General features: G+C 39.9%; 2 protein-coding genes across 4 annotated transcripts in view; one reads left to right on the forward strand and one right to left on the reverse strand.

Annotated features, from left to right (window-relative positions):
• Nucleotides 1-24,755, forward strand: part of AP2B1 (adaptor related protein complex 2 subunit beta 1) — a 106,886-nt gene that overhangs the window by 36,685 nt on the left and 45,446 nt on the right. For all 3 annotated transcript variants that reach the window (XM_079797831.1, XM_079797833.1, XM_079797832.1), the window contains exons 11-14: nt 3,063-3,228; nt 4,868-4,966; nt 7,505-7,764; nt 11,761-11,953. In XM_079797831.1, the coding sequence (XP_079653957.1) occupies nt 3,063-3,228; nt 4,868-4,966; nt 7,505-7,764; nt 11,761-11,953 (718 nt within the window). The remainder of the gene's footprint in view (nt 1-3,062; nt 3,229-4,867; nt 4,967-7,504; nt 7,765-11,760; nt 11,954-24,755) is intronic.
• On the reverse strand, nt 8,297-11,731 carry LOC307114935 (cytochrome c oxidase subunit 6B1-like). Its single transcript, XM_079797840.1, has one exon. It carries the CDS (start codon nt 9,022-9,024, stop codon nt 8,764-8,766), a length of 261 nt encoding a protein of 86 aa, XP_079653966.1. The 5' UTR covers nt 9,025-11,731; the 3' UTR covers nt 8,297-8,763.

Consider the following 24,755-nt stretch of genomic DNA (forward strand, 5'->3'; position numbering starts at 1 on the left):
ATACTATAAAAACCAGGAAGGTGACAGCTGGGCTTTGCATGTAACGTAGTACTTTGTGGAAAATTATAGAACAGATAACAGTAAATTACCAGGGTCTCAGGTCTTTTCTGAAGTATTGTAGTTGCTCCCATGTATATAGCTACAAAATCTACATTTTTACCCCACATATTTTTCACATTGAGGCCTTAGTTTATGAAGCAAAAATACATTTTTTAGAATTGATTTTGAAAGCAAGCAATTAAGGAATCTGAAAGAGTGAAATAAGACCAGGTCTTGTAAGCATCCTAAATCTCATTTTGCTTTAAAGTTATAGAGATACCTTGTGCTGAAACTTCTGGTTGGTTATTAAACATAGTGTTAAATGAAGCAACTAGTAGTAAGTTAGCTTGCTGGTGGACTCAAAATTAGAAGAAATATTTTAGCAAAGTAGTGGTTTATTAATCATCCTATATAATAAAAGGGTAATATGCAAATCGGCTGAACGGCAGAACGACCAGTCGCAATGACGCGCACTGACCACCAGGGGGCAGATGGTCAATGCAGGAGCTGCTCCCTGGTGGTCATTGTGCTCCCACAGGGGGAGCACAGCTCAGCCAGAAGCTGGGCTCACAGGTGGCAAGCACAGCAGATTGGTGGGAGCCTCTCCCACCTCCGTGGCAGTTGGACATCCCCCGAGGGTTCCTAGACTGAGAGTGCAGGCCAGGCTGAGGGACCCCCGCTGAGTGCACAAATTTTGTGCACCAGGCCTCTGGTTTTGTGTATATTTTTTAAATTTTGGAAATGGTATTTTGGAAAAATAACCATATACTTTTGCCACTCTCCAGAAAAGAGTAATGTTGGGTTTCTAAACTTCTTGATTAAGGATGATGTATAATCACAATATGATTGGTAGAGAAATGTGTCCATTTCTGATTTATATTAGTAAGGGGCTATGACAATTTAATTTTAAAAAAGAATTATCAAAAACCTGGTTTATTCAGTGGAAGTAGAGCAAATAATGAAGTGTATTATTTGTCTACATCTAATATATTATACTAGAGGCCCGGTGCACGAAATTCATGCATTGGGGGGGTTGTCCCTCAGCCCAGCCTGCACCCTCTCCAGTCTGGGACATCCCTCTCACAATCCAGGACTGCTGGCTCCCAACTGCTCGCCTGCCTGCCTTCCTGATTGCCCCTAACCGTTTCTGCCTGCCAGCCTGATCACCCCTTAACCACTCCCCTGCCAGCCTGATTGATGTCTAAATGCTCCCCTGCCAGCCTGTTTGCCCCCAACTTCCCTCCTCTGCCGGCCTGGTCACCCCTAACTGGCCTCCCCTGCAGGCTTGATTGCCCCCAACTGCCCTCCCTTGCAGGCCTGGTGCCTCCCAACTGTCCTCCCTGCTGGCCTGATCGCCCACAACTGCCCTCCCTTGCAGGCCTGGTCCCTCCCAACTGCCCTCCCCTGCTGGCCATCTTGTGGTGGCCATCTTGTGTCCACATGAGGGCAGGATCTTTGACCACATGGGGCCAGCCATCTTGTGTGTTGGAGTGATGGTCAATCTGCATATTACTCTTTTATTAGATAGGATAGAGGCCTGGTGCACGGGTGGGGGCCAGCTGGTTTACCCTGAAGGGTGTCCCGGTTCCCTTGGGGTGTGGGGTGGCCTGGGCGAGGGGCTTGTGGTGGTTTGCAGGCCGGCCATGCCCCCCGGCGACCCAAGCGGAGGCCCTGGTATCTGGGATTAGTTTATCTTCTACAATTGAGACTTTGTAGCCTGGAGTGGAGCCAAGCCTTCTGCTCGCTCCCTGGCAGCAGCCATTTCTGTTTGGATTTATTAACCCTTTGCACTCGCTTGCTTTTTTCTCGATTCCTTTATTCTACTCTGGATTTAATTTTTTTTAAATACCCCAGATTTTACAAAGCGCGGCAGTAGAATAAAAAACTGGCGTTTCTATTCATACAAACTTATTTATTTGGATTTTTTTATATTTCAAATTATTGATAATTTTAATCTCGATGCTAACCGTGTCGAGTCACACTCGACATCGAGTGCAAAAGGTTAATCTTCTATAATTGAAACTTTGTAGCCTTAAGCGGAGGCCTGGGCCGGCCAGGGTGTGCAAAAAGCTTGGCTTCCTCCATCACCGGGGAAACCCAAGGCTCCCTCCTGCTCTCTCCGTGGCCGCAGCCATCTTGGTTGGGTTAATTTGCATACTCGCTCCTGATTGGCTGGTGGGCACAGCTTGTTGGTGTAGTGGAGTGATGGTTAATTTGCATATTACTCTTTTATTAGATAGGATAATGTCATTTTGGTGTTTAAGACTATATTAGCCGAGGAGATGGATTCAACATGGTAAAAGTGAGTGAGCTGTATACCTATAAAATTAAAAATAAATATTTGAATTACTTGTTTTTTAGAGAAAAACATTAGTGCAGGTACTTTGGAAGAAAAGACCATAAAGATCTCTATAAAAAGAGATGTGGGTTGCCTGGCCAGTGTTGCTCAGTGGTTGAGCATCGACCCATGAAACAAAAAGTCAGGGCACATACCTGGGTTGCAGGCTTGATCCCCAGTAAGGGGCAGCAGATCCATGTTTCTATCTTTATATTCCTCTCCTTCCTCTCTCTCTAAAAATCAATAAAAACATTTTTTTAAAAAAGAGAGATGTGGATTAAGGGACAAAATTACTGTTTTTAGTCTGGATATTGTTATCTAACTCCATTTTCCTAAAAGTGGAGTGGGATTTGTTCATCTACCATGAAGGCAAAATGGAATAATAGATAGGAAAATTCTCTGATCATGTAAGAAAGATTTTTAGAAATATCGGTAGTGGTATTACCTTATACCACAGGTTAATTTTTCCTTGTGAAAGGAATATTTGATGAGCTTTTATAAGCATTTAAGGTCTATTTGTTAAACATAATTGAAGGAAATTTTAATACATTTATAATCCTGTACTGAAAAGCCTCTATATTTTGGTGGCTAGGTTTAGAGTACCTTGTCTGTCCTTGTCTGTGGTTTTACCTGTAACCTTTATTATTTAGTGCAGTTCTCAGTTTTGCCCTCATTATTGTATCAGGTATGAAAGTATCATTGCCACTCTGTGTGAGAACTTAGACTCGCTGGATGAACCAGACGCTCGAGCAGCTATGATTTGGATTGTGGGAGAATATGCTGAACGAATTGACAATGCAGATGAGTTACTAGAGAGCTTCCTGGAGGGTTTTCATGATGAGAGCACCCAGGTAAGTTTTCATCTATATCCTATGTCATAGATCTTTTGGGGAAGATTTTAGGGAAAGTAAATGTTCAGTAGTTTCATGTGAGAGAGGTTTATATATATTTTTTTTTCTCTCCAAGGGTCGAGTTATTTTAGTTACGCTGATTTCTGGTGGAACCAAATCGACTTAACTTAGACCAATGGTCCTCAAACTTTATTGAGCCTCAGAAATACCTGGAAAACTTGTTAAAGCACAGGTTGATGGGCCTCTGTCCCTAGAGTTTCTGACTTAGTTGGTCTGAGATGGGCCTAATAAGCATTTTCCTTTCTTACAAGGCTCAGGGTGGTGATGGTGGTGCTGCTGCTGCTCTAGAACCACACTTGGACAACTACTGGCTCAGAGCAGTAGTTATCACTTTTTCATTTTCTGCCACCCAAAGATGATTACCCATTCCTGTTAGTAATAGTTAGCAGCTTATTATAGTGGGTGTTTTCACCTGCATCTTCGGTAAGGGCTGGCATGTGCAGTATGAAAAGATTCTCTGTGCATGATTAGATTCCTTTCCATTTTATCTCTCCTGTACCAAAAGTGAGAGACCTGACCTTAGGGCCGAAGCCCAGAGAAGCAGATAAATTATTAAATCCTTACCCCCTAGCATTTGTACTGACTGCAATTTAAAGTTTATGTAAGTAATCCACCAGTATTTCTAATTTTATTTATTTATTTATTTATTTTAGAGAGAGAGAGAGAGAGAGAGAGAGAGAGAGAGAGAGAGAGAGAGGCGGGGAGGGAGAGGGAAGAGAGAGAGAAACATTAATGTGAGAGAGACACATCAATTGGTTACCTCCTGCACATGCCCCAACATGGGCTGGGGTTCAAGCCTGTAACCGAGGTACGTGCGCTTGACTGGTAATTGAATGTGTGACCCTTTGGTGTGCAGGCCGACACTCTAATCACTGAGCAGAACTGGCCAGGGCCACCAGTATTTTTAATCGGCCTATATGAGGGACACATATAAGCCAGTAGCTTTGTGGTTCAGCACCCCACTCCTACTTGGCTGTGATCTGGCATAATTCTGTCTCTGCTCTTGTCCCAGTATGACAGATGATTCCCTAGTTCTCCCAAAGTTGTAGCTGCTTCTTTCTCCCCCAGTTTTTATTTTATTTATTTATTATTTTTTTTAATCATTATTGTTGAAAGTATTACATATGTTCCCCTTCCCCCCCCATCTGACCCCTCCCTATAGCCTGCCCCAGCCCCCTGCCCCTTCACCACCCTATTGTCTGTGTCCATGGGTTATGCATATATGCATCAATGTTGTAGCTTTTGGTGTAAGTAAATAATAAAGGACTTGGTCAGGAACCAATTTTATTATCATCACAATGTTAGCATGTACTTTCAGAAATATAGGTAATTATCTGGGTCAGAAACAGATAAGCAATTTTGATGCCAAAAATGCAATTTGGAAATAGTAGTATATTGTGTTTTCAGTTGATGGATACCTTTGACTGCTATTGTTGATATTGGCTCAGTTTTAATCTTTGTCTCTTAATCAAAATCAGAAAGACCCCATAGTAATTTATTTTGGAAATATTATTTTGGAAATGATGCTATGAATAATGCTAATGTCTTTCACTTTAACTATTAAATTATGTCTGCTTAGGTGCAGCTCACTCTGCTTACTGCCATAGTGAAGCTGTTTCTCAAGAAACCATCAGAAACACAGGAGCTGGTACAGCAGGTCTTGAGTTTGGCAACACAGGTAAGAAATCTGGAAAAAGCATGGGGTTGATTTAAATTATAGGAAATTATGAAACTCCCCATTTGTGGAGGTTTTAATTGGAAGGTTTCACCAGTCTTTAGATCTGTAAAATATAAAAACAGTGGCTTATGTACAGGGTTAGGCAAAAATAGGTTTACGGTTATACTAGTACAGTTGTTCACATGGAAAAGACATCAGGTTATGATTATTATAATAGCTTTATTAACTCTGTGTTTCACATACCCACAACTATAAATCTACTGTTGCCCACCCCATACTGATACCATCATCCTGTAGTAAGTGTTGTCATGGAAGCTATCCTGTTTGGACCTGTTGTTATCAAAATCATTGTTCATTTCATTGTTTTCTTCTTTATGAGGCTCCATCAAACAAATTCCTAACCAGTTTTAGATTTTCCTATGCATTGGTGTGTACTTACCTGACCCTCTGAATTGCTTACCTGACTAGATTTCTTTTTTATATCAGTTGTTCAAAACCTTAGAATCAAATGTAAGGATCTCCTGTAGAAAATGTGTAGGTCATTGTGGCATGCATTTATCTTCCTGATTCTAATTTATGTTCTCTAGCCTTAAATGCATTTTTGTAAACTTGGTTAAATTTCTTTCTAGAACAGGGCAGGGTATAAATAAACCATAACAACAATCATTTGTATAGTGATTACTACTATGTACCAGGCATTCTAGTAAGCACTTTACATGTTAGCTCAATCTCAGTACTGCTACTATTCTATTTTATAGATGAGGAAACTGAGACAGATAGGCCCAGTTAGTATGGGGTAGAGCTAGGACTCAAATCAAGGTAGCCTAGTTCCAGAGTCTTTGACCTTATCCACTGTGTTATGCTGCTTTTCTAGTCTGAAAGTTAAGAATGACTTTGAGAATACCCATTCCTGCTTTCCCGGCCAAAAGCACTATTGTGTATAAGCCAGCATGTATAAGTGACCTTAGTAATTTTAAGATCATTGTGGATATTATTTCATATTTGGCTATAAATAATCATTAAGCAGTTTCTCTGAGCTTGCCTTTTCTGTACAATTAATGGTATCTGAGTAGTTAGCATAAAAGGACAACCACATTTATATAACTCTTTTTCACTGGAAGTTGGGATATTTTTTTTTTTAAATATATTTTATTGATTTTTCACAGAGAGGAAGGGAGACGGATAGAGAGCTAGAAACATCGATGAGAGAGAGACATCGACCAGCTGCCTCCTGCACACCCCCCACCGGGGGATGTGCCCGCAACCAATGTACATGCCCTTGACCGGAATTGAACCTGGGACCCTCCAGTCCGCAGACCGACGCTCTATCCACTGAGCCAAACGGGTTTCGGCATGAACCTGTTCATCTTATAAACTCATGTGGAAGCCCTCAAACTGGCCTAGTATAAAGAAACTATTTTTGTATATGAGTTTTAAATACAAAAATTGAAACAAGGACTTATTGTTGCTTTTAATAACATACCACTGGAACAACTTGTGCATAAATAAATGCCACCATATAGACTTAACTCTCAGAGGTACATACCAGGATATTTATTGCCACTTTTTAATGATCACAAAGATAGATAGATAGATAGATAGATAGATAGATAGATAGATAGATAGATAGATAGATAGGCAATAATCTAAATGTCCATCAGTAGGGCACCAGTAAATAATGAGTGCTACATATACAGTGGCAGACTACAGCTGTATGTGCCAATGTGGAAAGCAACTTGCAGAGCAGTATATATAGTATGAAACTGGTTTTGTATAAAATAAATACGCGAATGTGTGGGAGCTGTCTGGAAAGATAAGTAACACACTTAACATGGCTATTTTGGGGATGGGGAGTTAAAGGTGGGGAAGGGCCAGATGATTGGGAGAGACTTATTTTTATATTACACACTTCTAAATCATGATGTGGCATTGATAAAACATTTTTTTTAGTGATGAGCATGTAGAAATTGTTTTAAAACTACCACAGAAAAACAAATCCATTAAGTTTCAAGTGTCACCATGTGCTCTCTTTTAACAGAAAATAGTCACATCTCATACTAAATTGTAATAATTAGTACTCTGTGAGCTCATTAAAGTCAGACACTGTTGTTTGTTATCTCTATTTCCAGGGTCTAGACACTGTCTCCATAGGAGATACTTAAATATTTGAGTGAAGAAAGAAGGTATGGGTGAAATATATAAGATGTATTTCATGAATAATTCTGCTAATATTATAGCAGTTAAAAAACATTTTTATCTCCCAAAGTCATTTCACCAATTAATTTTTACTAGATTAAACTTTATTTTGCTTTTCCCAACTTGGCTTTGAATTTTAAGAGTAACCTATCTCAATTTATGTTTAGATTCGTTGAAACATAGAGTTAATAGAATTAGGACTATTAAAACTGTATTGAGTCTAAGTTGAGCCTTAAGAGCCACGGTGTGTAAGTCACTACAGCATTGCCTTGATAATAAATCTGGCAGTTTGAGTTTCTGAACAGCTTCATTTAAACCTTCTTGCCTTTCTCTTTTCATTAGGATTCTGATAATCCTGACCTTCGAGATAGGGGCTATATTTATTGGCGGCTTCTCTCAACCGACCCTGTCACAGCCAAAGAAGTAGTCTTGTCTGAGAAGCCACTGATCTCTGAGGAGACAGATCTTATTGAGCCAACTCTGCTGGATGAGCTAATCTGCCACATTGGTTCTTTGGCCTCTGTGTACCACAAGCCTCCCAATGCTTTTGTGGAAGGAAGTCACGGAATCCATCGCAAACACTTGCCAATACATCATGGGAGGTAAGCAGGTGAAATGGATTTGAGTGAGAAATGTCTCTTTGCTTAGACAGAGTTGGTCTTCCTCAGGCTTTTATACCTAGTTAAGTTTGCAAAATGGAAGCAGACCTCTACTATACTGCCCTGGGGGCTCTGTCTGAATAGCAGTGACCACACATGCACACAATGGGTGAAAGACACAGAATGGATGAAAGATCCCTTGCTTCTAATCTGGGAGTTGATAAGAGTATGGTTTAGAAAATTATGAAGATCTTCTAAACTGATAAAGTTTGAAAGTTGCTTACCTCTCAGTAAGATGAGACTAGAAATCTTCCCAGAGTTGAAAACTTGGGGAAAAAAGCCTACGTGCACACTTAGCTATCTTTCTTTTTTTTTTCTTTTTTTCTTTTTTTATACTTTTTTAATTGATTTCAGAGAGGAAGGGAGAGGGAGAGATAAAAACATCAATGATTAGAGAGAATCATTGATCAGGTGCCTCCTGCACGACCCACACTGGGGATCAAACCCGCAAACTGGGCATATGCCCCGACTGGGAATCGAACTTTGACCTCCTGGTTCACTGGTCAACACTCAACCACTGAGCCACACCAGCCAGGCATATATGTGTTTTTATTATACTATTTTCATTATCTAAGAAAAGTTTTAAAAAATTATCTGACAATTAAGGGAACATATATATAAACTTCAGCACATACAGGTACTTAAGGTTATTTCATATAATCATTCATTCTATTGTCTGGCATAGAGAAGGTGGTCAAATTTTGATAAAACAAAAATTAAAAACAAAACAAAATTAAAAAATACTCACTCTGAAGCCCCTCTTACTGGTCCAGGTACTATTTTCAACCCAGGTTCTTGCCTAGTAATCCAGCTCTTTTATACATACACAGTCTTACATTTTTCCAACAAGTATTTATTATTAAGCCATGATTCAGGATTCTAGGGTGGGATATACCCAGGCCCCCCTTCACCTCCCTGGGAGAAGGATGGAGGATGCCCAGTTCAGATCTTCCCAGGAAACGTGCCTTCTGCCCGGTGGTCATTCCAGGCCGAAACCCAGGATATGGGGCATAGGCACTTGTACACACGCCGATGCCACTCATACACGGAGACATCGCCCCCTTTAGCAGTCATTGCCTTCTCACAGTGGTGGAAGTCCAGGTAGTTCTGCCAACAGTTCCTGGTCTGGTTCTGGTTGGGGAAGCGGCTGTCAAAGGGAGCAGTCCGGTACTTCTTGAATTTGGTCTTGATGTCTTCTGCCATGTTGCTGACTCCTAAAGATGCCCCTGAAGCCGCTTGCAGCTCAATGTGATCTCAGCAAAGAGCCACACTTAGCTATCTTTATCCTGTACTGTAACTTTGGTTGAAGCTTATGGATAATGGTAGCAAATACCGCTTCTCTTGTGCTGTAAAGCTGTTATGAAATAACATTTGCAGGATTACTTTATAAAAGCAACCTGGATTCTGTATAGACACAGTTTTTTAGTTACCTGTTCCTTTTTTAACAAATTAAATTGTCTCAGTAGGAAATTTTATTGTGAACAAGCTCTCAGGTAGCATGGAACTCTTGCTTTTTTGCTATCTTACAATTTTAATTTGGGAGGAGCAGCACTTTAATAAACTCTTATAATGGGTGTGTTATAATTGTTTCAGAATATCCTTCCTTCATTAATCATAATAAACCTTAAATCTAAGTAGAATCTGATCCCAGAGTGTTTGGAGTAATTGTCCTTCCGTACTGTTGTCTGATATATATTGCTGTTTAAGTCCTTGAGTAGCCAGAAAGTAGGATTCATTGCTTTACAAATTAGTATAGAAAACATTTTGGGCTCCATTTAAACAAAATGGGTACAGATAAACAAGAAAAGGGCAATGCCCAAGAAAATAATTATTAATCTTTCATTAGCTTTTCATTGAGTTCAATCTTCGGTTTAGAAGGTGCTGTGATTTTCACCCATAGGAAACTCTGGCTTTATAAGGATTAAGCCTTGTAATATTTAACCTTTTGCACTCGGATGTCAAGTGTTACTCGACACGGTTAGCATTAGAATAAAGGAATCGAGAAAAAAGCGAATGCAAAGGGTTAACATTCTCTAGATATGACCATTGGACATCTAAGTACATCTCCCAGTCTGTGCTTCAAGTTTTGATAATAGAAAAGGATTTTCTGTTGTAACTTGCCTCTGTAACAATATTTATATGCCAATTAAATTACCTTTCTTTTGATAACTTTTGACCCTCAGATGGAAGGAGAAAAGTGAAAGGAGTCAAGAAACAAAAACAGCCCTTTCTAGAATACAAAGAAAGAACCAATATTTAAACTATGCAAAAAGAAACAGTCTCTTAAAGTCTTTTCTGATTAATAGCCTTTAATTTGTTACCTTCACAATTCCTTCTGTGAATCCTTTTTGGATAACTTCTTTTTGGCCATTTGTGCTTGTTTTGTGTGTGTTTTTATTTTTGTTTATCTTTTGTTGTTCTTTTGTGTTTTCAAAGGAAACACAGATGCAGGAATAACTTTTCCTTTGAAATAAATAGGGATGATATATAGCTGCAAATGGCATGTCTGTGATAGTGCTGACATTACCTAGCTGTCTTCTGCAGCATAAGGATAAGTAATATGCCTTTGATAGGCACTACAGTAACTCTATAAAACCTTATTCTTTTTTTAAACTTCTAGAAGAGACAGAATAATGTGTTGTCTTTTACTTTGTAGGAATTCTTTATATAATGACAGTGATTTGTAGGGATTCATTGTATAATTTGGTTATAAGTAATTTGTCAGATAAATGTATTGACAAACATTTTCTCCTAGTCTATGGAAATACCTCTCTCACTCTCTTAATGGTGTCATTTGAAGAAGAGATAGTCTTAATTTTAATGAAGTCCAGTCCATCAAATTTTTTCTTTGATGGTTAGTACTTTTATGAAACTTTTGTCTACTCCAAGGTCATCAAGACACTCTCCTAGCTCTTCCCATTCACATTTGTCTGATTTATCTCTTTAATTTTTATTTATGTTGTGAGCTGTCAGAGTCAAGGCTCATTTTTCCCCACACATCTATCCAGTTGACTCAGCACCATTTTATTGAAAAGGTCATTTCCCTCTGTCCAGTCCTTTTAATTACCTATCGGAACTCACCACTTCCTTTTTATTTTTACAGTGTAGTGACAGTAGCAGTTTAGATTACTCTTAACTGATCTGCATGTCCATTCTCCAAACTTCAGTTCATTATACACACAGCTGCTAGAATAATGTTCCTCTAATGTTATTTTTAGTTTTTTGTTCAACAAATAAAAAGGATTCTGCATTGTCTAACATATAAAAAATTAATTCTCCAGACTAATTTTAAAGTTACATTTTCCTCATCTTCTCTTCCCCCAAATCTTACTAATCCCAATCTCTGCTCCTGCCAATATAATTTTTCACCATTCTAAAGTCCAATTGTTCATTTCTGTGCCTTTGCACAGATCATCCCTTCCTTTTTGGAAGATCTCTCCCTGGTAGTTTTTCAAACTATGCTGTTCTTCAAAATCTAGCCATGAAACCATTCTCAGAAGCCTTTAGAGTCAGCTCCACCTAGTTTTGTTTCTCATCTATGTCCTGTCGCATGCAGCCCCTCAAACAGTGCTCATTTCTGCTGTTACACAGTGAGTGTGCTTTTCCGTCATTTTATGAATGCTGCTTTTTTGTTGTTAGAGTGTGTTATTTGAGAGCAGAAAAAAATACTTTTTTTTCTCCCCGGAGTTTTCATTATGGTGCTTCCTCATAGAGTAGGTACTCAATTAAATTTGACCGACTAATCACATTATATAGTATACATTTCTTTTCATATTAGTAACTGTATTTTGATGAAAATAAGAGTTGCTGTTATCTCTTCATCTACATCACCCCCCCCCCTCAGTGTTTTACATACCTGACATTCACTTGTTGCCATGTTATTACGTCCCAGGTGAAACTGATTTTTCTCTCTTCCCTTCTTTGTATGTGTGTCTACAGCACTGATGCAGGTGACAGCCCTGTTGGCACCACCACTGCCACCAACCTGGAACAGACTCAGGTTATTCCCTCTCAAGGTGACCTTCTAGGGGACCTTTTAAACCTTGATCTCGGTCCACCAGTCAATGTGCCACAGGTATCCTCCATGCAGGTGGGAGCAGTGGATCTCTTGGGAGGAGGACTAGATAGTCTGGTAAGCATCTTTCTTCCTTCTTCCTCGTGGTTGTTTTTCATTCTTGATATGCTGAAGAACTTTAAATTATTTGGCTTTTTAGAACTAGATCTTTCCTTGATAAGCAGAGCATTGCCCTCTGATAAAGGACAGAATTATTTATCTTTAGCAAATTAATGATACTGTCCATCAGTGGTATGTCTACAAGCGTACAGGATTATTTTGTTTTCCTGCCTCTAAATAGAACTTTTGATGTTTAACCAGCCTGTTCAGCAATATTAATGTTTAGTGTTCTTTTCCAGAGCTCATTATTGCTTCTGCTGTTTAACTCTGGATAGCCTCTGTAATTCCCCTTTTCACCTGAATAGCATTTAAGTGACCTCATGGAGATCATTCTTTTTTGAGGCTTTCAAACCGTTGACTTTTTAATATTTTATGGGTTATGGCTTATCTAACTCTAAAAGATTTTGAGGCAGCCATTCGTATTAAAAACATACCTTTAGCCCTGACCGGTTTGGCTCAGTGGATAGAGCGTCGGCCTGGGGACCGAGGGGTCCCGGGTTTGGTTCCGGTCAAGGGCATGTACCTTGGTTGCGGGCACATCCCCAGTGGGGGGTGTGCAGGAGGCAGCTGATCGATGTTTCTCTCTCATCGATGTTTCTAACTCTCTATCCCTCTCCCTTCCTCTCTGCAAAAAAATCAATAAAATATATATTTTTAAAAACATACCTTTATTACAGTTGCGAAGTACTGCTTAATAGGTTCTTCCCCTCCCCCTGTCCCCACCCTATCATACCTCCAATTTAATTAGCTTCCAGGATTCTAATACTAAAAGGCTCCAAAGTCTAGGGTATCTGAATATGTGCCACCAATGGGAACCAAAATTAGTTTTTGTTGCTGTAGAAGGTAGATGAGAAATATTAAAGATGACCTTTCATTTGTGCAGAAGGCCAGAAAAATAACAGGTCTCATCACATGACTCCCTGCAAAATAGGTACTTAACTGTGATGGGATTAGATGGGCTCTTTTAGCTAGACAGTTGCAAATAAGATGTTTGTCAACCTAATGACTAGAAAGGTGCCCAACAAACTGATTTATTTAACATCAGAAATTAGAAGGCAGATGCCATGATAGGAAAATGTATGTTCTCAGAGATTATATTAAAAAAAAAACAACCTTATTTTTCACTACATATACCAGCATTTTCTCTTCTACTTTATGAGCAGTATTCTATCTTACATTCATCTCTACCACTACAGGTACATTTACTTTTTGGCAGGCAGAGAATCTAAGGAAATAGGATTATAGTCATATCTCTGTGGGTTGTGCATTTTACTAATGGGAAGTCCTGCTTTCAGAGTCTACACTGACCAAACTCTGGACTCCAGCTTATAGTGACATAAACGAGCACTCCTGTAGTGTTTCTGGGGGATATAAGTGTTTGCTTTTCATATTCATATCTTTAGTGGCTATAGTTGACTGATGATATAAGAACAGCAGTTTCCTCAGATGATTATTCTGCAATGCTGTATAGCCTCCTTAGAGACTCAGGAGACTGACAAATGAATATTAAAGTATACATGGCAACTTTCACAGATCCCTTATAAACATTGAAATAGCTTTTCCTATTCTGTTGATGCATCAACCACAAGTTAAATGCTACATCCTTTTCAAGTTAATGTGTTAACAACCATAATTATTAATTTCCCTGGTTGCTTATTGTACCTAAGAATAACAAATTAAGTTTGAAAGATGGAGGGGAGAAAGAAGCCTTATGTTTTGATGTTGCCTGGCCCAGGATTCTATGCTCTTATTTCTTTTTTTTTTTTAACCAGTAATGTTGTCATTTATTATCATTATAAAGTAGTATGTACTGAACATAATTGTATATGCTATACTTTTATATACAACTGGTAGTGCAGCAGGTTTGTTTACACCAGCATCATCAGACATCACCACAAATACGTGAGTAATGCATTGTACTATGACATTAAGACAGTTATAATGTCACTAGGTGACAGGAATTTTTCAGGATCATTATAACCATAGGGACCACATCCCATATAATAAAAGGCTAATATGCAAATCGACCGAATGGCAGAACGACCACCAGGGGCAGATGCTCAACACAGGAGCTGCCCCCTGGTGGTCAGCGTGCTCCCACAGGGGGAGCGCTGCTCAGCCTGAAGCTGGGCTTACAGCTGTTGTATGCTCTTATTTCTTGACCCATTTTAGCATGGAAGGAAAGAGACATGTTATATCTTTTTTTTTTTAGTATGTTTTTATTGATTTTTTAGAGAGAGAAACATCGATTGGCTGCCTCCTGCATGCTCCTTACTGGGGATCGAGCTTGCAATCCGGGCATATGCCCTGACTGGGAATCAAACCACTGACCTCTTGGTGGGTGGGATGCTCAATCCACTGATCCACACGGGACAGGCTAGATGTGTTATATCTTCTGGCTTTGTATTAGCTCTTATGAGCCCCTAAAACCAATGAGGTTTCTCCTTCTTTTTACATAGCTATTCAGTCATCTGTTAGAATTCTCACAAGTATCCTATCTAATAAAAGAGTAATATGCAAATTGACCATCACTCCAACAACAAGATGACTGCCCCATGTGGTCAAAGATGGCTGCCCCCTTGTGGACACAAGATGGTCAGCAAGGGAGGGCAGTTGGGAGGGACCAGGCCTGCAAGGGAGGGCAGTTGGGGGCGATCAAGCCTGCAGGGAAGGGCAGTTGGGGGGGACCCAGGCATGCAGGGGAGAGCAGTAGTGGGGGTGACCAGGCCGGCAGGAGAGGGCAGTTAGGGGTGACCAGGCCTGCAGGGGAGGGCAGTTAGGCATCAATCAGGCTGACAGGGGAATAGTTCGGAGGTGATCAGGCTGGCAGGCAGAAGTGGTTAGGGGCAATCAGGAAGGCAGGCAGCTGGGAGCCAGCAGTCCTGGATTGTGCAAGGGATGTCCGACTGCCCGATCGGCCCTAAATGGGCAGTCGGACATCCCTCGAGGGGTCCCAGATTGGAGAGGGTGCAGGCTGGGCTGAGGGACACCCCCGTCCCCCCCCCCCCCGTGCACGAATTTCGTGCACCAGGCCTCTAGTTACTTTAGATAGAAAAACTGTTAGAACTTTCTTAGATTATAGTAGCCAGCATCACACATAGGCCTTTTTTCTTTTTCTTTTTTTGTAAAGGATATTTTTTTAGAGGGTGAGGAGTAAATTGGATTTCTAAATATTATACAGCCTTTACTGTGTAGGCCCTGTAATGTCCCTATATATATCTAAATTTTAGTTTTTCTGACTTTAAAGTTATATACTTGGTGTTACAGTGCCAGAAAGTACTTACATGCAGTTTTCTTTAACTTATTCTGGTATATAAATATATCCCAGAAATCAAAATGAAAAGGAATAAAAGTAACACCTCCTTTTTTTTACCCCCTTTGGATCTGTACGTGGTTAAATGTATATTCACTCAGAGAACCAAGATTCTTTTTTTAAGAGAACATCACAAGGAACTCTGGCTGTATGGAAGATGAGTTTCCAAGGTAGTGGTAGACTGTGCCACTTTTTTTTTTTTTTTAATATATTTTTATTGATTTCAGAGAGCAAAAGAGAAGGAGAGAGAGAGAAACATCAGTTATGAGAGAGAAACATTGATCAGCTGCCTCCTGCAGTCCCCACACTGGGGATCGAGCCCACGACTGAGGCATGTGCCCTGATCTGGAATCAAAACATGACCATAGGTCGACACTCAACCACTGAGCCACACTGGTCAGGTAGACTGTGTCACTGTTAAAATGTTTTCATTGTTCTTGTGCAAAATACCTAATTTAAGGAGAAAAATAATCGTTAAAATTTTTCACTTAATCTATGTACATAGTGCCATTTCTTGAGTGAATTGTTGCCTCATAGCAGTGTTTCTCACACTATAATGTGCATATAAGTATCTTGGAGATCTCCAAGACAAATTCTAATTTAGTTGGGTGAGGCCTACGAGTCTGCGTTTCTAACTAGCTCCCAGGCTTGTGGACCACATGTTGGGTAGTAAAGACATAGAATATCTGTAACTACTATGAACCACTTCATTTTGCTGTTTGAACTATACCTGTTGGTAAACCCAGATGCCTTTTTCTCTTAACTTCAGTAGTAAACACATTTCTGGCTCTTGTAATGCCCCAAATTAATTGAGGGAGGACAAGAAACTCTTGCAATTATTTTTTTAAGGGTCTGTCTTTTATTCTCTAGGAAGAATAGTGTTGCTAGGAGTGATAAAATTTGACCCAGACCCCACTTAACCCTTTGCACTCGCTTGCTTTTTTCTCGATTCCTTTATTCTAATACTAACCGTGTCGAGTCACACTCGACATCCGAGTGCAAAAGGTTAAATATGGCCAGGATTAGAGTTATGTGGTTGCCTAGCACTGGGTTATAATAAGCTCAGTGTTCATTTCAGAAAGGCTATCAACAAGGCCTCTAGACTAGTGGTCGCCAATCTTTGGACTTCACAGACCACCAGTGTGGTCCACGGACCACTGATTGGCGACCGCTGCTCTAGACTGTGGCTGCTGTTTTTATCATTAGTTCTAACAGAACCTTACCCATAGAGGTCAGTGGTGTGTTGCTAATGAAGTATGGCAGCTACTAACCTTTGATTTCAAGCACGTGGTTCTCAATTTTAGCTACATAATTAGTACCATATTTTAAAAAATATTGTTAGTGTTTGGCCCAACCCTAGAGCAAATTAAACTGAAGTTCTGGGAGGACCTAAACATTTATGTTTTTAAAAGATACCCAGGTTATTTAAACTTTGCCACCTAGGTTGAGAAAATTGAGCCATATGAAATTTCAAATGGAGTTAGGTAAAAATATTAAAAGTTGATCTCTTAGCAAAGACAGTCATTTCCACAGAAGAATTATATTCTGGTAAGCCTCTTTGGCACGTCCTATAAAAAATAAACCTCTCTGACTTTACCTTTGTTCTTTCTCCCAGGACATTTTTCCATTGTGATTTGCTTTTAGGTGCTACAACCTATCAGAAGTTGAGCAGAAGTTGAATTTGACCAATTTAGGTTTAGTTGCTCAGTCCTAAGGTCTTTCTATACCCTTGTTTACTTTCCATAATTAGAAACTGAAAATAATTGGGGTTTTGTATGGTGTGGTTTTTTTTTTGGGGGGGGGGGGTGATTGGCTACCCATTTTCTTGTTTTAAAGCTTGATATTCACTAGAAGATAATGTTATTCTTCTCTTTTCCTATCCTAGGGATCCTTCCATTAGATCTTGTTCACCCTCTTTCATTATTGCACTTGTGAAATTTTGAGATTTAGTGAGTTTGACTTCCTGAAATCATTATTCTGGAAATGCATTAGTCCCCCTTATCAACGATTTTTTATTTTCTATGGTTGCGGTTACATGTGGTCAACTGTAGTGCAAATATATTAAATAGAAAATTTCATAAATAAACAATTTCTAAGCTTTAAATTGTGCACTATGATGAATAACTAGAGGCCCAGTGCACGAATTCGTGCACGGGTGGGGTCTGGCTGGCCCAGCCCCAATCAGGGCCCAGTCAAGGCCTGGGCGCGGGGGGGGGGGGGGGGGGGGACTGCAGGCAATTGGCTGGCGGACCCCACCCCTGATTGGTGTGGGGTGGCCAATTGGGGGTGGGGCCAGCCAGGGAGAGGGGCTGTGGGTGGTGGCCAACCAGCCCCACCCATGATTGGTGCAGGGGGGATCAGGGGCGGGGCCAGCTGTGGGGAGGGGCCGGGGGGCAGTAGCTGCTGGCCTTGCCCCTGATTGGAGGAGGTGTGGCAATCGGGGGTGGGGGATGATCGGGGGTGGGGCCAGTCGGGGAGGGGCTGTGGGTGGTTGGCTGCCGGCCCCACCCCTAATTGGTGGGGGAGCCAATCTGGGGTGGGGCCAGGCAGGGGTGGGCTGCAGGAGGTTGGCTGGCCAGCCCTGCCCCCTATTGGGAGGGGTTGGCCAGCTGCCCCTCCCTTGATAGGGTGGGAAAGGCTGTTTGGGAGCAGGGCCAACCTGGGGGAGAGGCTGAGGGAGATTGGCTGGCCAGCCCAACCCCAGATTGGTCCGGTTTGCTGGCCGCAGTGGGCGTCATAGCAACCGGTCATTCTGGTCGTTACAGCGTTCTGGTCGCTGCCTTTATTTATAGATAGATAGATAGATAGATAGATAGATAGATAGATAGATAGATAGATAGATAGATAGATAGATAGATAGATGTGATGAAATCTCATGCTGTCCCACTCAGATATGAATTGTTCCTTTGTCCAGTGTAGCACACTACCTACCTGTTAGTCTCTTAGTAGCCACCTCAATGATCAGGTTGGTTATCGGAGAGAGATAGACTATATTCACAGTATATTGTTATAATTATTACAGTATATTGTTATAATTATTCTATTTTTTATTATTGTGAATGTCTTACTGTGCCTAATTTATAAATTAAACTTTATCATAGAATGTATTATAGGAAAATATATTGCATATATAGTGTTTGGTACTATCTACTGTTTCAGGCATCCACTGGGGATCTTGGAATGGATTCCCCTGCAGATAATGGGGGGACTACAGTATTCTCTTTTGCTTGAAGTCTACAGATAAATTTCCTCCTTCTTTTAGTATAAACTTAACTGTTGCCTTGATGTAGAATGAATTCAGGTAATGGAACTTACTCTGTTCTGTATGTAGAGCATGGTGGTGTACTATTCAGATGTAGGCTTACAAAAGTAGTTACTTGGGTTTTTTTGTTCTTTGATTTAAAAACTGTGTATGTATCTTTGAGGCCTCTGATACTGGATCTAAGAAACTGCTCATCTGAGGTTATTTTTTCACAGGGCAAATCTTTCTGGTTTGTAGTGTGGAAGATGACCCGATGCCCATGTATATAGTTCTTGCATACATGTAATAAAGATAACCATCTGGAATAAGTCTGATATCTCTGAGGATCACTAAAGTAGTCATTTCATCTCAATTATTTGCTGCCTTTACTTTCAGGCATCAGCAGAGGCCTTGGCTAAATTATAACCTTTTTTTATCCAAGGTGCTGTGTATTATTCTACTTAGGAAAATGGTGCTATTGTACATCAAAAATGGAAAGGAAGCATTATCCAGAGAGCCCTTCATGCTGACGAAGGGTTTCCTGCCTGGGGAATGTGCTCTCAGTGTGCCTAGCTGGAATGGACTGGAATAGAGAAGAAACTGCCTTTTCCTGACTCCACTGCATGCTTTTAAAAACCTCCTCCTCTGTTTCTTTTTCTTTTTTTGTTAATCCTCACATGAAGATATTTTTCCCATTGGTTTTTAGAGAGGATGGAAGAGAGGGGGAGAGAGAAAAATATCCATGTGACAAAGACATAGATTGGTTGCCTCTCGCATGCGCCCACAACCAGTGGGGCGGGTATCGGACCTGCAACCCAGGAATTGAACCTCTGACCCTCTGGTGTGCAGGACGGTCCTCTAACCACTAAGCATACCAGCCAGGCCTAGTTTTGCATTTTTATATTTCTTCCTCTGGAATAGATTTGTAGTGATTTCAGAGCTTATTTTAGAGTTGGTAGTGTTGTGGAGAGATCTTTGTAAATTGTGGCCCACTTTTGCCTGGTATGTTCTTCAGTGTGACTTCTATAACCACTAATTTTTATTTTTTTAATCAGTTCGTGGATTTAATCAAGGTTGGTCTCTGGTACTCAAGGGAATAATTACCAATTATTGAGTGTCTATGTCTGTGCCAGTCCCTGTGTTAGAACTTTTATCATTTCTAATCCTCAAAATAACCCTGCAAAGTAATTAATATTGAGCTTCATTATATAGAAAACTGGAGGTCACATAGCAAATAAGTCTTTTATTTTTCTTTCTTTTTAATAATTCTTTATTGTTGAACGTATTACATATGTCCCCTTTTCTCCCCATTGAACCCCTCCAGCCCACACCCCCACCCCGGGCCCTCACCGACCCATTGTTTGTGTCCGTGTGCTATGCATATATGTATGCAAGGTCCTTGGTTGATCCCCCCTCCCCTGCCTTCTCTCCAAGATTCTGCACTCTGTTCCATGCTTCCATGTCTCTGGATCCATTCTGTTCATCAGTTTATTTTGTTACTTAGATTCCACATGTGAGTTCAATTGTGTGATACTTGTCTTTCTCTGACTGACTTATCTCACTTAGCATGATATTCCCCAGGTCCCCCCCCCCCCCCAAAAGGGTAAGAGATCCTTCTTTGTTACTGCTGCATAGTATTCAATGGTATAAATGTACCGCAGCTTTTGTATCCACTCATCTACTGCTGGGCACTTGTGCTGTTTCCAGATCTTAGCTATTGTAAACTGTGCTGCTATGAACATAGGGGTGCATACATTCTTTCTGATTAGTATTTCAGGTGTCTTAGGCCTGCAGTCGCCAACCTTTCAGACCACTGGACCACCGGATTTTTTTAATCCAACTGCTGTCTTAGGCTATATTACTAGAAGTGGGATTACTGGGTCAAATGGCAGTTTCATATTTAACCTTTTGCACTCGGATGTCAAGTGTGACTCGACACGGTTAGCATTAGAAAAAGGAATCGAGAAAAAAGCAAGCGAGTGCAAAGGGTTAATTTTTTGAGGAGACTCCATACTATTTTCCATGCAAATAAGTCTTAACTCATTGCAGACAGATTACGAGAATTCTCTCTTAATATTACACAGTGTTTTACAAAGTATCATACTTTAAAAAGATATTAACTGGTAAGAACATGTAATAAATAACTTCAAATGCTTTAATTTTAAAGCATGCCTTTAACATTTACATAAAACATTTTTTGTACTCGTTCAATAGAAACTTATCTGGCCACTGGGTAAAGCTACTGGTCCGCAACTTGTTAAGTGTTGGGATTTGAACCCAGAACTTTTTCAAAACATCAGAGTTTATATCTTTTCCACTATCCTGTGGTTGTGCCAGTTTATTTGTTATTGTCATCTTCTGGAATAGAATCTAGTCTTACCTTTGGTCCTTCTCAAACTGGGGTACACAATCTCTGGAGCACACAGAGTAGTGTAGGGTGCATCTGAAGCTGCAGAATAAACTTGGCTCCTTGTCTTGCAATGTCAGTCTTACTTGATCGTAAGTAATGTAAACATAGACTAAATACTGATGTGTTAAGGCAGTGTGAATGTTTAAGATAAAACACAAGGTTTGTTTGCCCTAGGCCTCTCTGTGCCCTGGGTGTATGAGTTTGGATTAGTATGCCACTAGGAGGCACATGAAAGTTTAAGAAGGACTGTAAAAGTATATTTATACATAGAAAGGGGGACTGGATAAGTTTATATATCTGTGTTGCAGCAAAAGGAACAAGATTGTTCATCTTACCCTCTTTTAAGGAGAGCCACAAAATCACATCAATGAGTTGTGATATAAAGCACTAGTGGGGATAAGCCCTGTTTATCTGTTCAAGACATTCTTCTGCTGAAAACTGGCTGTCAAAACTACTCAGACAATACGTTTCCTCTCTTGAAAGGGCTTTGGCCTTGTGTAGGGGCATCCTTCCCTCCCCCACACCCAATTGGTTCTGTTCATGTGTGTTGGCAAGATTGATGCATATATGATGCTTTAGACCAGTTGATGAAACAATTGTGTTAGCCTTCTGTTGATTTTGTGATAATTTTCTCCAGCAAAATTATTCATTTCAAAATTTTTTCCCTAAGAAATAATATTGCCAATAGTCCTGTTTACATGGTTAGTAGGATACTCACTCAATAAATATTCTATGACAGGCTCTATTCTATGTACTGTAAATATAGTTGTGGTGAGTCCTTACAAGCTTATATTCTAGTGGGAAGCAGACAGATGACAAATATACAGGGTGAGGCAAAAGTAGATTTACAGTTGTTCATATGGTAAATAATACGATAACTAATAAAAAAACATAAGAATAAACTGTATTTCACGTACTTGTGCCTCACCCTGTATGGGCAGGTAGTAAGTACTACAAAGGGAAATGAGATGTAGAGCTTCTCTTGTGGATTTTTACCAGATTCAACATGAAATTGTCTGACTTAAGAAACTGGTAGTGGCCATTCTGAGGACTTTTTGTCACATTCTGTTCTCTGTTTCATCTCAAAGTAATCTGTTACATCCTCCTACTTTTCTGCTTATATAAGCCTTTTTTTCTTTAAAGTTGAGTATCCTGATAGTTTTGTATGATATAAATTCATTTATGCCATTTCACGTTAAGGCTGTTCTCAGCCATTAGTTGAATAGCTTTTGCATGGTTACAGATTCTTTCACCAATTTGATTATAGTTTATGATGCTTTTTTGAACAGCCTTTTGAAGATCAAATTAAAATTTGCAGCCCAACAGCTAAAAATCATACTTTCACCTAGGAGATGAATTGTGCCTTCTAAAATCTAAAACCCTAATAGGAAAAAATACAGATTGATATTTTTGACACCAATAGGGTTTTGGTATAAGTTTTATTGTTTGTGATGGACTCTTTGTATACTGTTTGTACATCATTCTGTTCTGAGTCAGAATAACAGAGCTGTCAGTAAGCTGTCTAACCTGAAGCATTCCTTAGACTCCCTTCAATTAAATCAGTTCTGGAAAGTAGCAAATAATTATAGATGGGAGCAAAGAAATATCTGAACTTAAGATCTACACCTCTACTTAAGAGAATGTCTTTAGATACTTGGACAACTCCACAGTTTTAGAAGCAGGAAGGTACTTTGGACTGATCAGATGTATCTCAAATACATCTAATCCAGATTGTTATGATATTTTGAAAAAATTTGGAATTTTTGTGTGTGTGTGTGTGTGTGTGTGTGTGTGTGTGCGCGCGCGCGCATGCTCAGCAGCCATCTCTGTTGATAAACTTTTTTTTTTAATCCTCAGCTGAGAATATGCTGTGTTTTGTTTTTTCATTGAATTTTAGAGGAATGAAAAGAGAGAGAGAGAAAGAAACATCAATGAGAGAAATTTGAGAGAGAAACATAGACCGGTTGCTTCCAGTCTGGGCCTTTACCGGGGATCGAACCCCCCACCTTTTGGTGTATGGACGATGCTCCAACCAACTAAGTCACACCAGCCAAGGTTCAGTTGATAAACTTTTATAAAATTTTTTTTTTCTCTTTTCTTGGAGTCAGGCAAACCTGTTTCCTTATAGAACTTCTATGTAGTTCTGCTATTGTAACATATTGCCATTGGATTGAGGGTTTTTTCTTTTGATCTAGATGAGCTAGAGCTATATGCAAACTCAGCTCTAACTTTTGGCTCATCCTGGCTGTGCTGCAGAGCTCATGTAATCATACTGAAGTCCCTTTAGCTCATAAGTTATAATAGGTCACCATGAAATCACAGTTTTCCATCCAGTTACTGAACTAACATTGCAAGGACACATTGTTGTATAGTTCAGCAAGAACTGAGCCCTGTTCAGCACTACTCCTGGCATAATAAAGTGGCCAAATATTAGTACTATTCTAAGTACCATTTAATGACTGCAACTACTATGATTTAAATTGGGGATTGGAGTTCTACTATACCTCTAGTAGAACATTTTGACTTGGTTATCAGCTACAGAACTTTAGGAAAATTTCTCAATTTTTAGCATTTGAAATACTCTTTATTTTTTTTAAATAAGTATCTTTTTTTGTTTTTATTGGTTTTCAAGAGAGACAGAGAGAAACATCAATCGGCTGCCTCCTGCACGAATCAAACCTGTAACCTGGGCCTGTGCCCTGACCAAGAATCCAACCAGTGGCCTTTTGGTGCTCGGGATAATGCTCAACCAACTAAGCCACACCAGCCAGGGCTGAGATATTCTTTTCCTGAAGTTGGCATCTCGCCATCCTTCATCTTCTTGCATTCTGGTTTATTTGGCCTATAGGTGACATTATTTCCTTTGTAGAGAAAATAGTCTGAGTAAGGCAATACGGGGGACTATGGAAAGTGGACAGCTTCAGAGAGACACTTAAACACAGAATCTGTACACCTCAGGTTGAGATTATATCTTACATACCTACCACGTTTCATTCCTGGCTTTCAACAGCTCACTGGATAACAGATATCACTGAATTTTTACAAATCCTAGTTTTACTGATTTTGTACCCTACCTGATAAGTATTGCCAAACATAAATCTCATCTGACTCCAGATAATACCAGCAACTCACTGAAATAGTTAATAGCTAGTTCAGGCTACATGACGACAACTTTCCTGGGTTTTGTTCAGCTTTCTAGTTTTCATTTTCTTTCTTGATTAATATCTGCATCATTCAGCTTGTCACAGTAGATAAGAGAAGCCACTCACTGGGTAATTGGCTCCCATCTTGCTGACATCTCCTTATTAGTCACTCATGCCATCACTGTGCTATTACCGTTGTCATATTTTCAGAGAGGAGGATAATAACGTTCCTTAGAATCTTTTTCAGTCAAGAATAACAGTGCTGAAAAAGCTTTAGTTTTGCTAGTTAGAAAACATACTGAAATTTTCCTTTCCCTTTGCTCTCTGGACATACAGCATAGTTAGGTGAGCCTTTATATTTCTGAACTCATGTCTCTAATAGTCCTTGATCCTCTCTTGTAAGATCAGAGTTCTTGATTCTAGCTGAATTGTATCTGCTATACTGAACATAAAGAAATTAATATCGGGATTTCTTTTTAGTTTCTTCCTTGGTTTTAAATTAAATTGACGAGCGGCCTGAGGAGGGGGAGAGTACATTCAGATCTTTCCAGCTAAGATAATGTTCATATACTCAGAGATAATAAGATTGATAGCTAAGAAAATAAGGGCTATAATTGGGCTTTATTTCTTTTGACCTAAACACTGTCGGTGAG

The sequence above is a fragment of the Cnephaeus nilssonii genome, assembly GCF_951640355.1.
Source record: "Cnephaeus nilssonii genome assembly, chromosome: 19".
In the NCBI taxonomy this organism is placed as follows: domain Eukaryota; kingdom Metazoa; phylum Chordata; class Mammalia; order Chiroptera; family Vespertilionidae; genus Cnephaeus; species Cnephaeus nilssonii.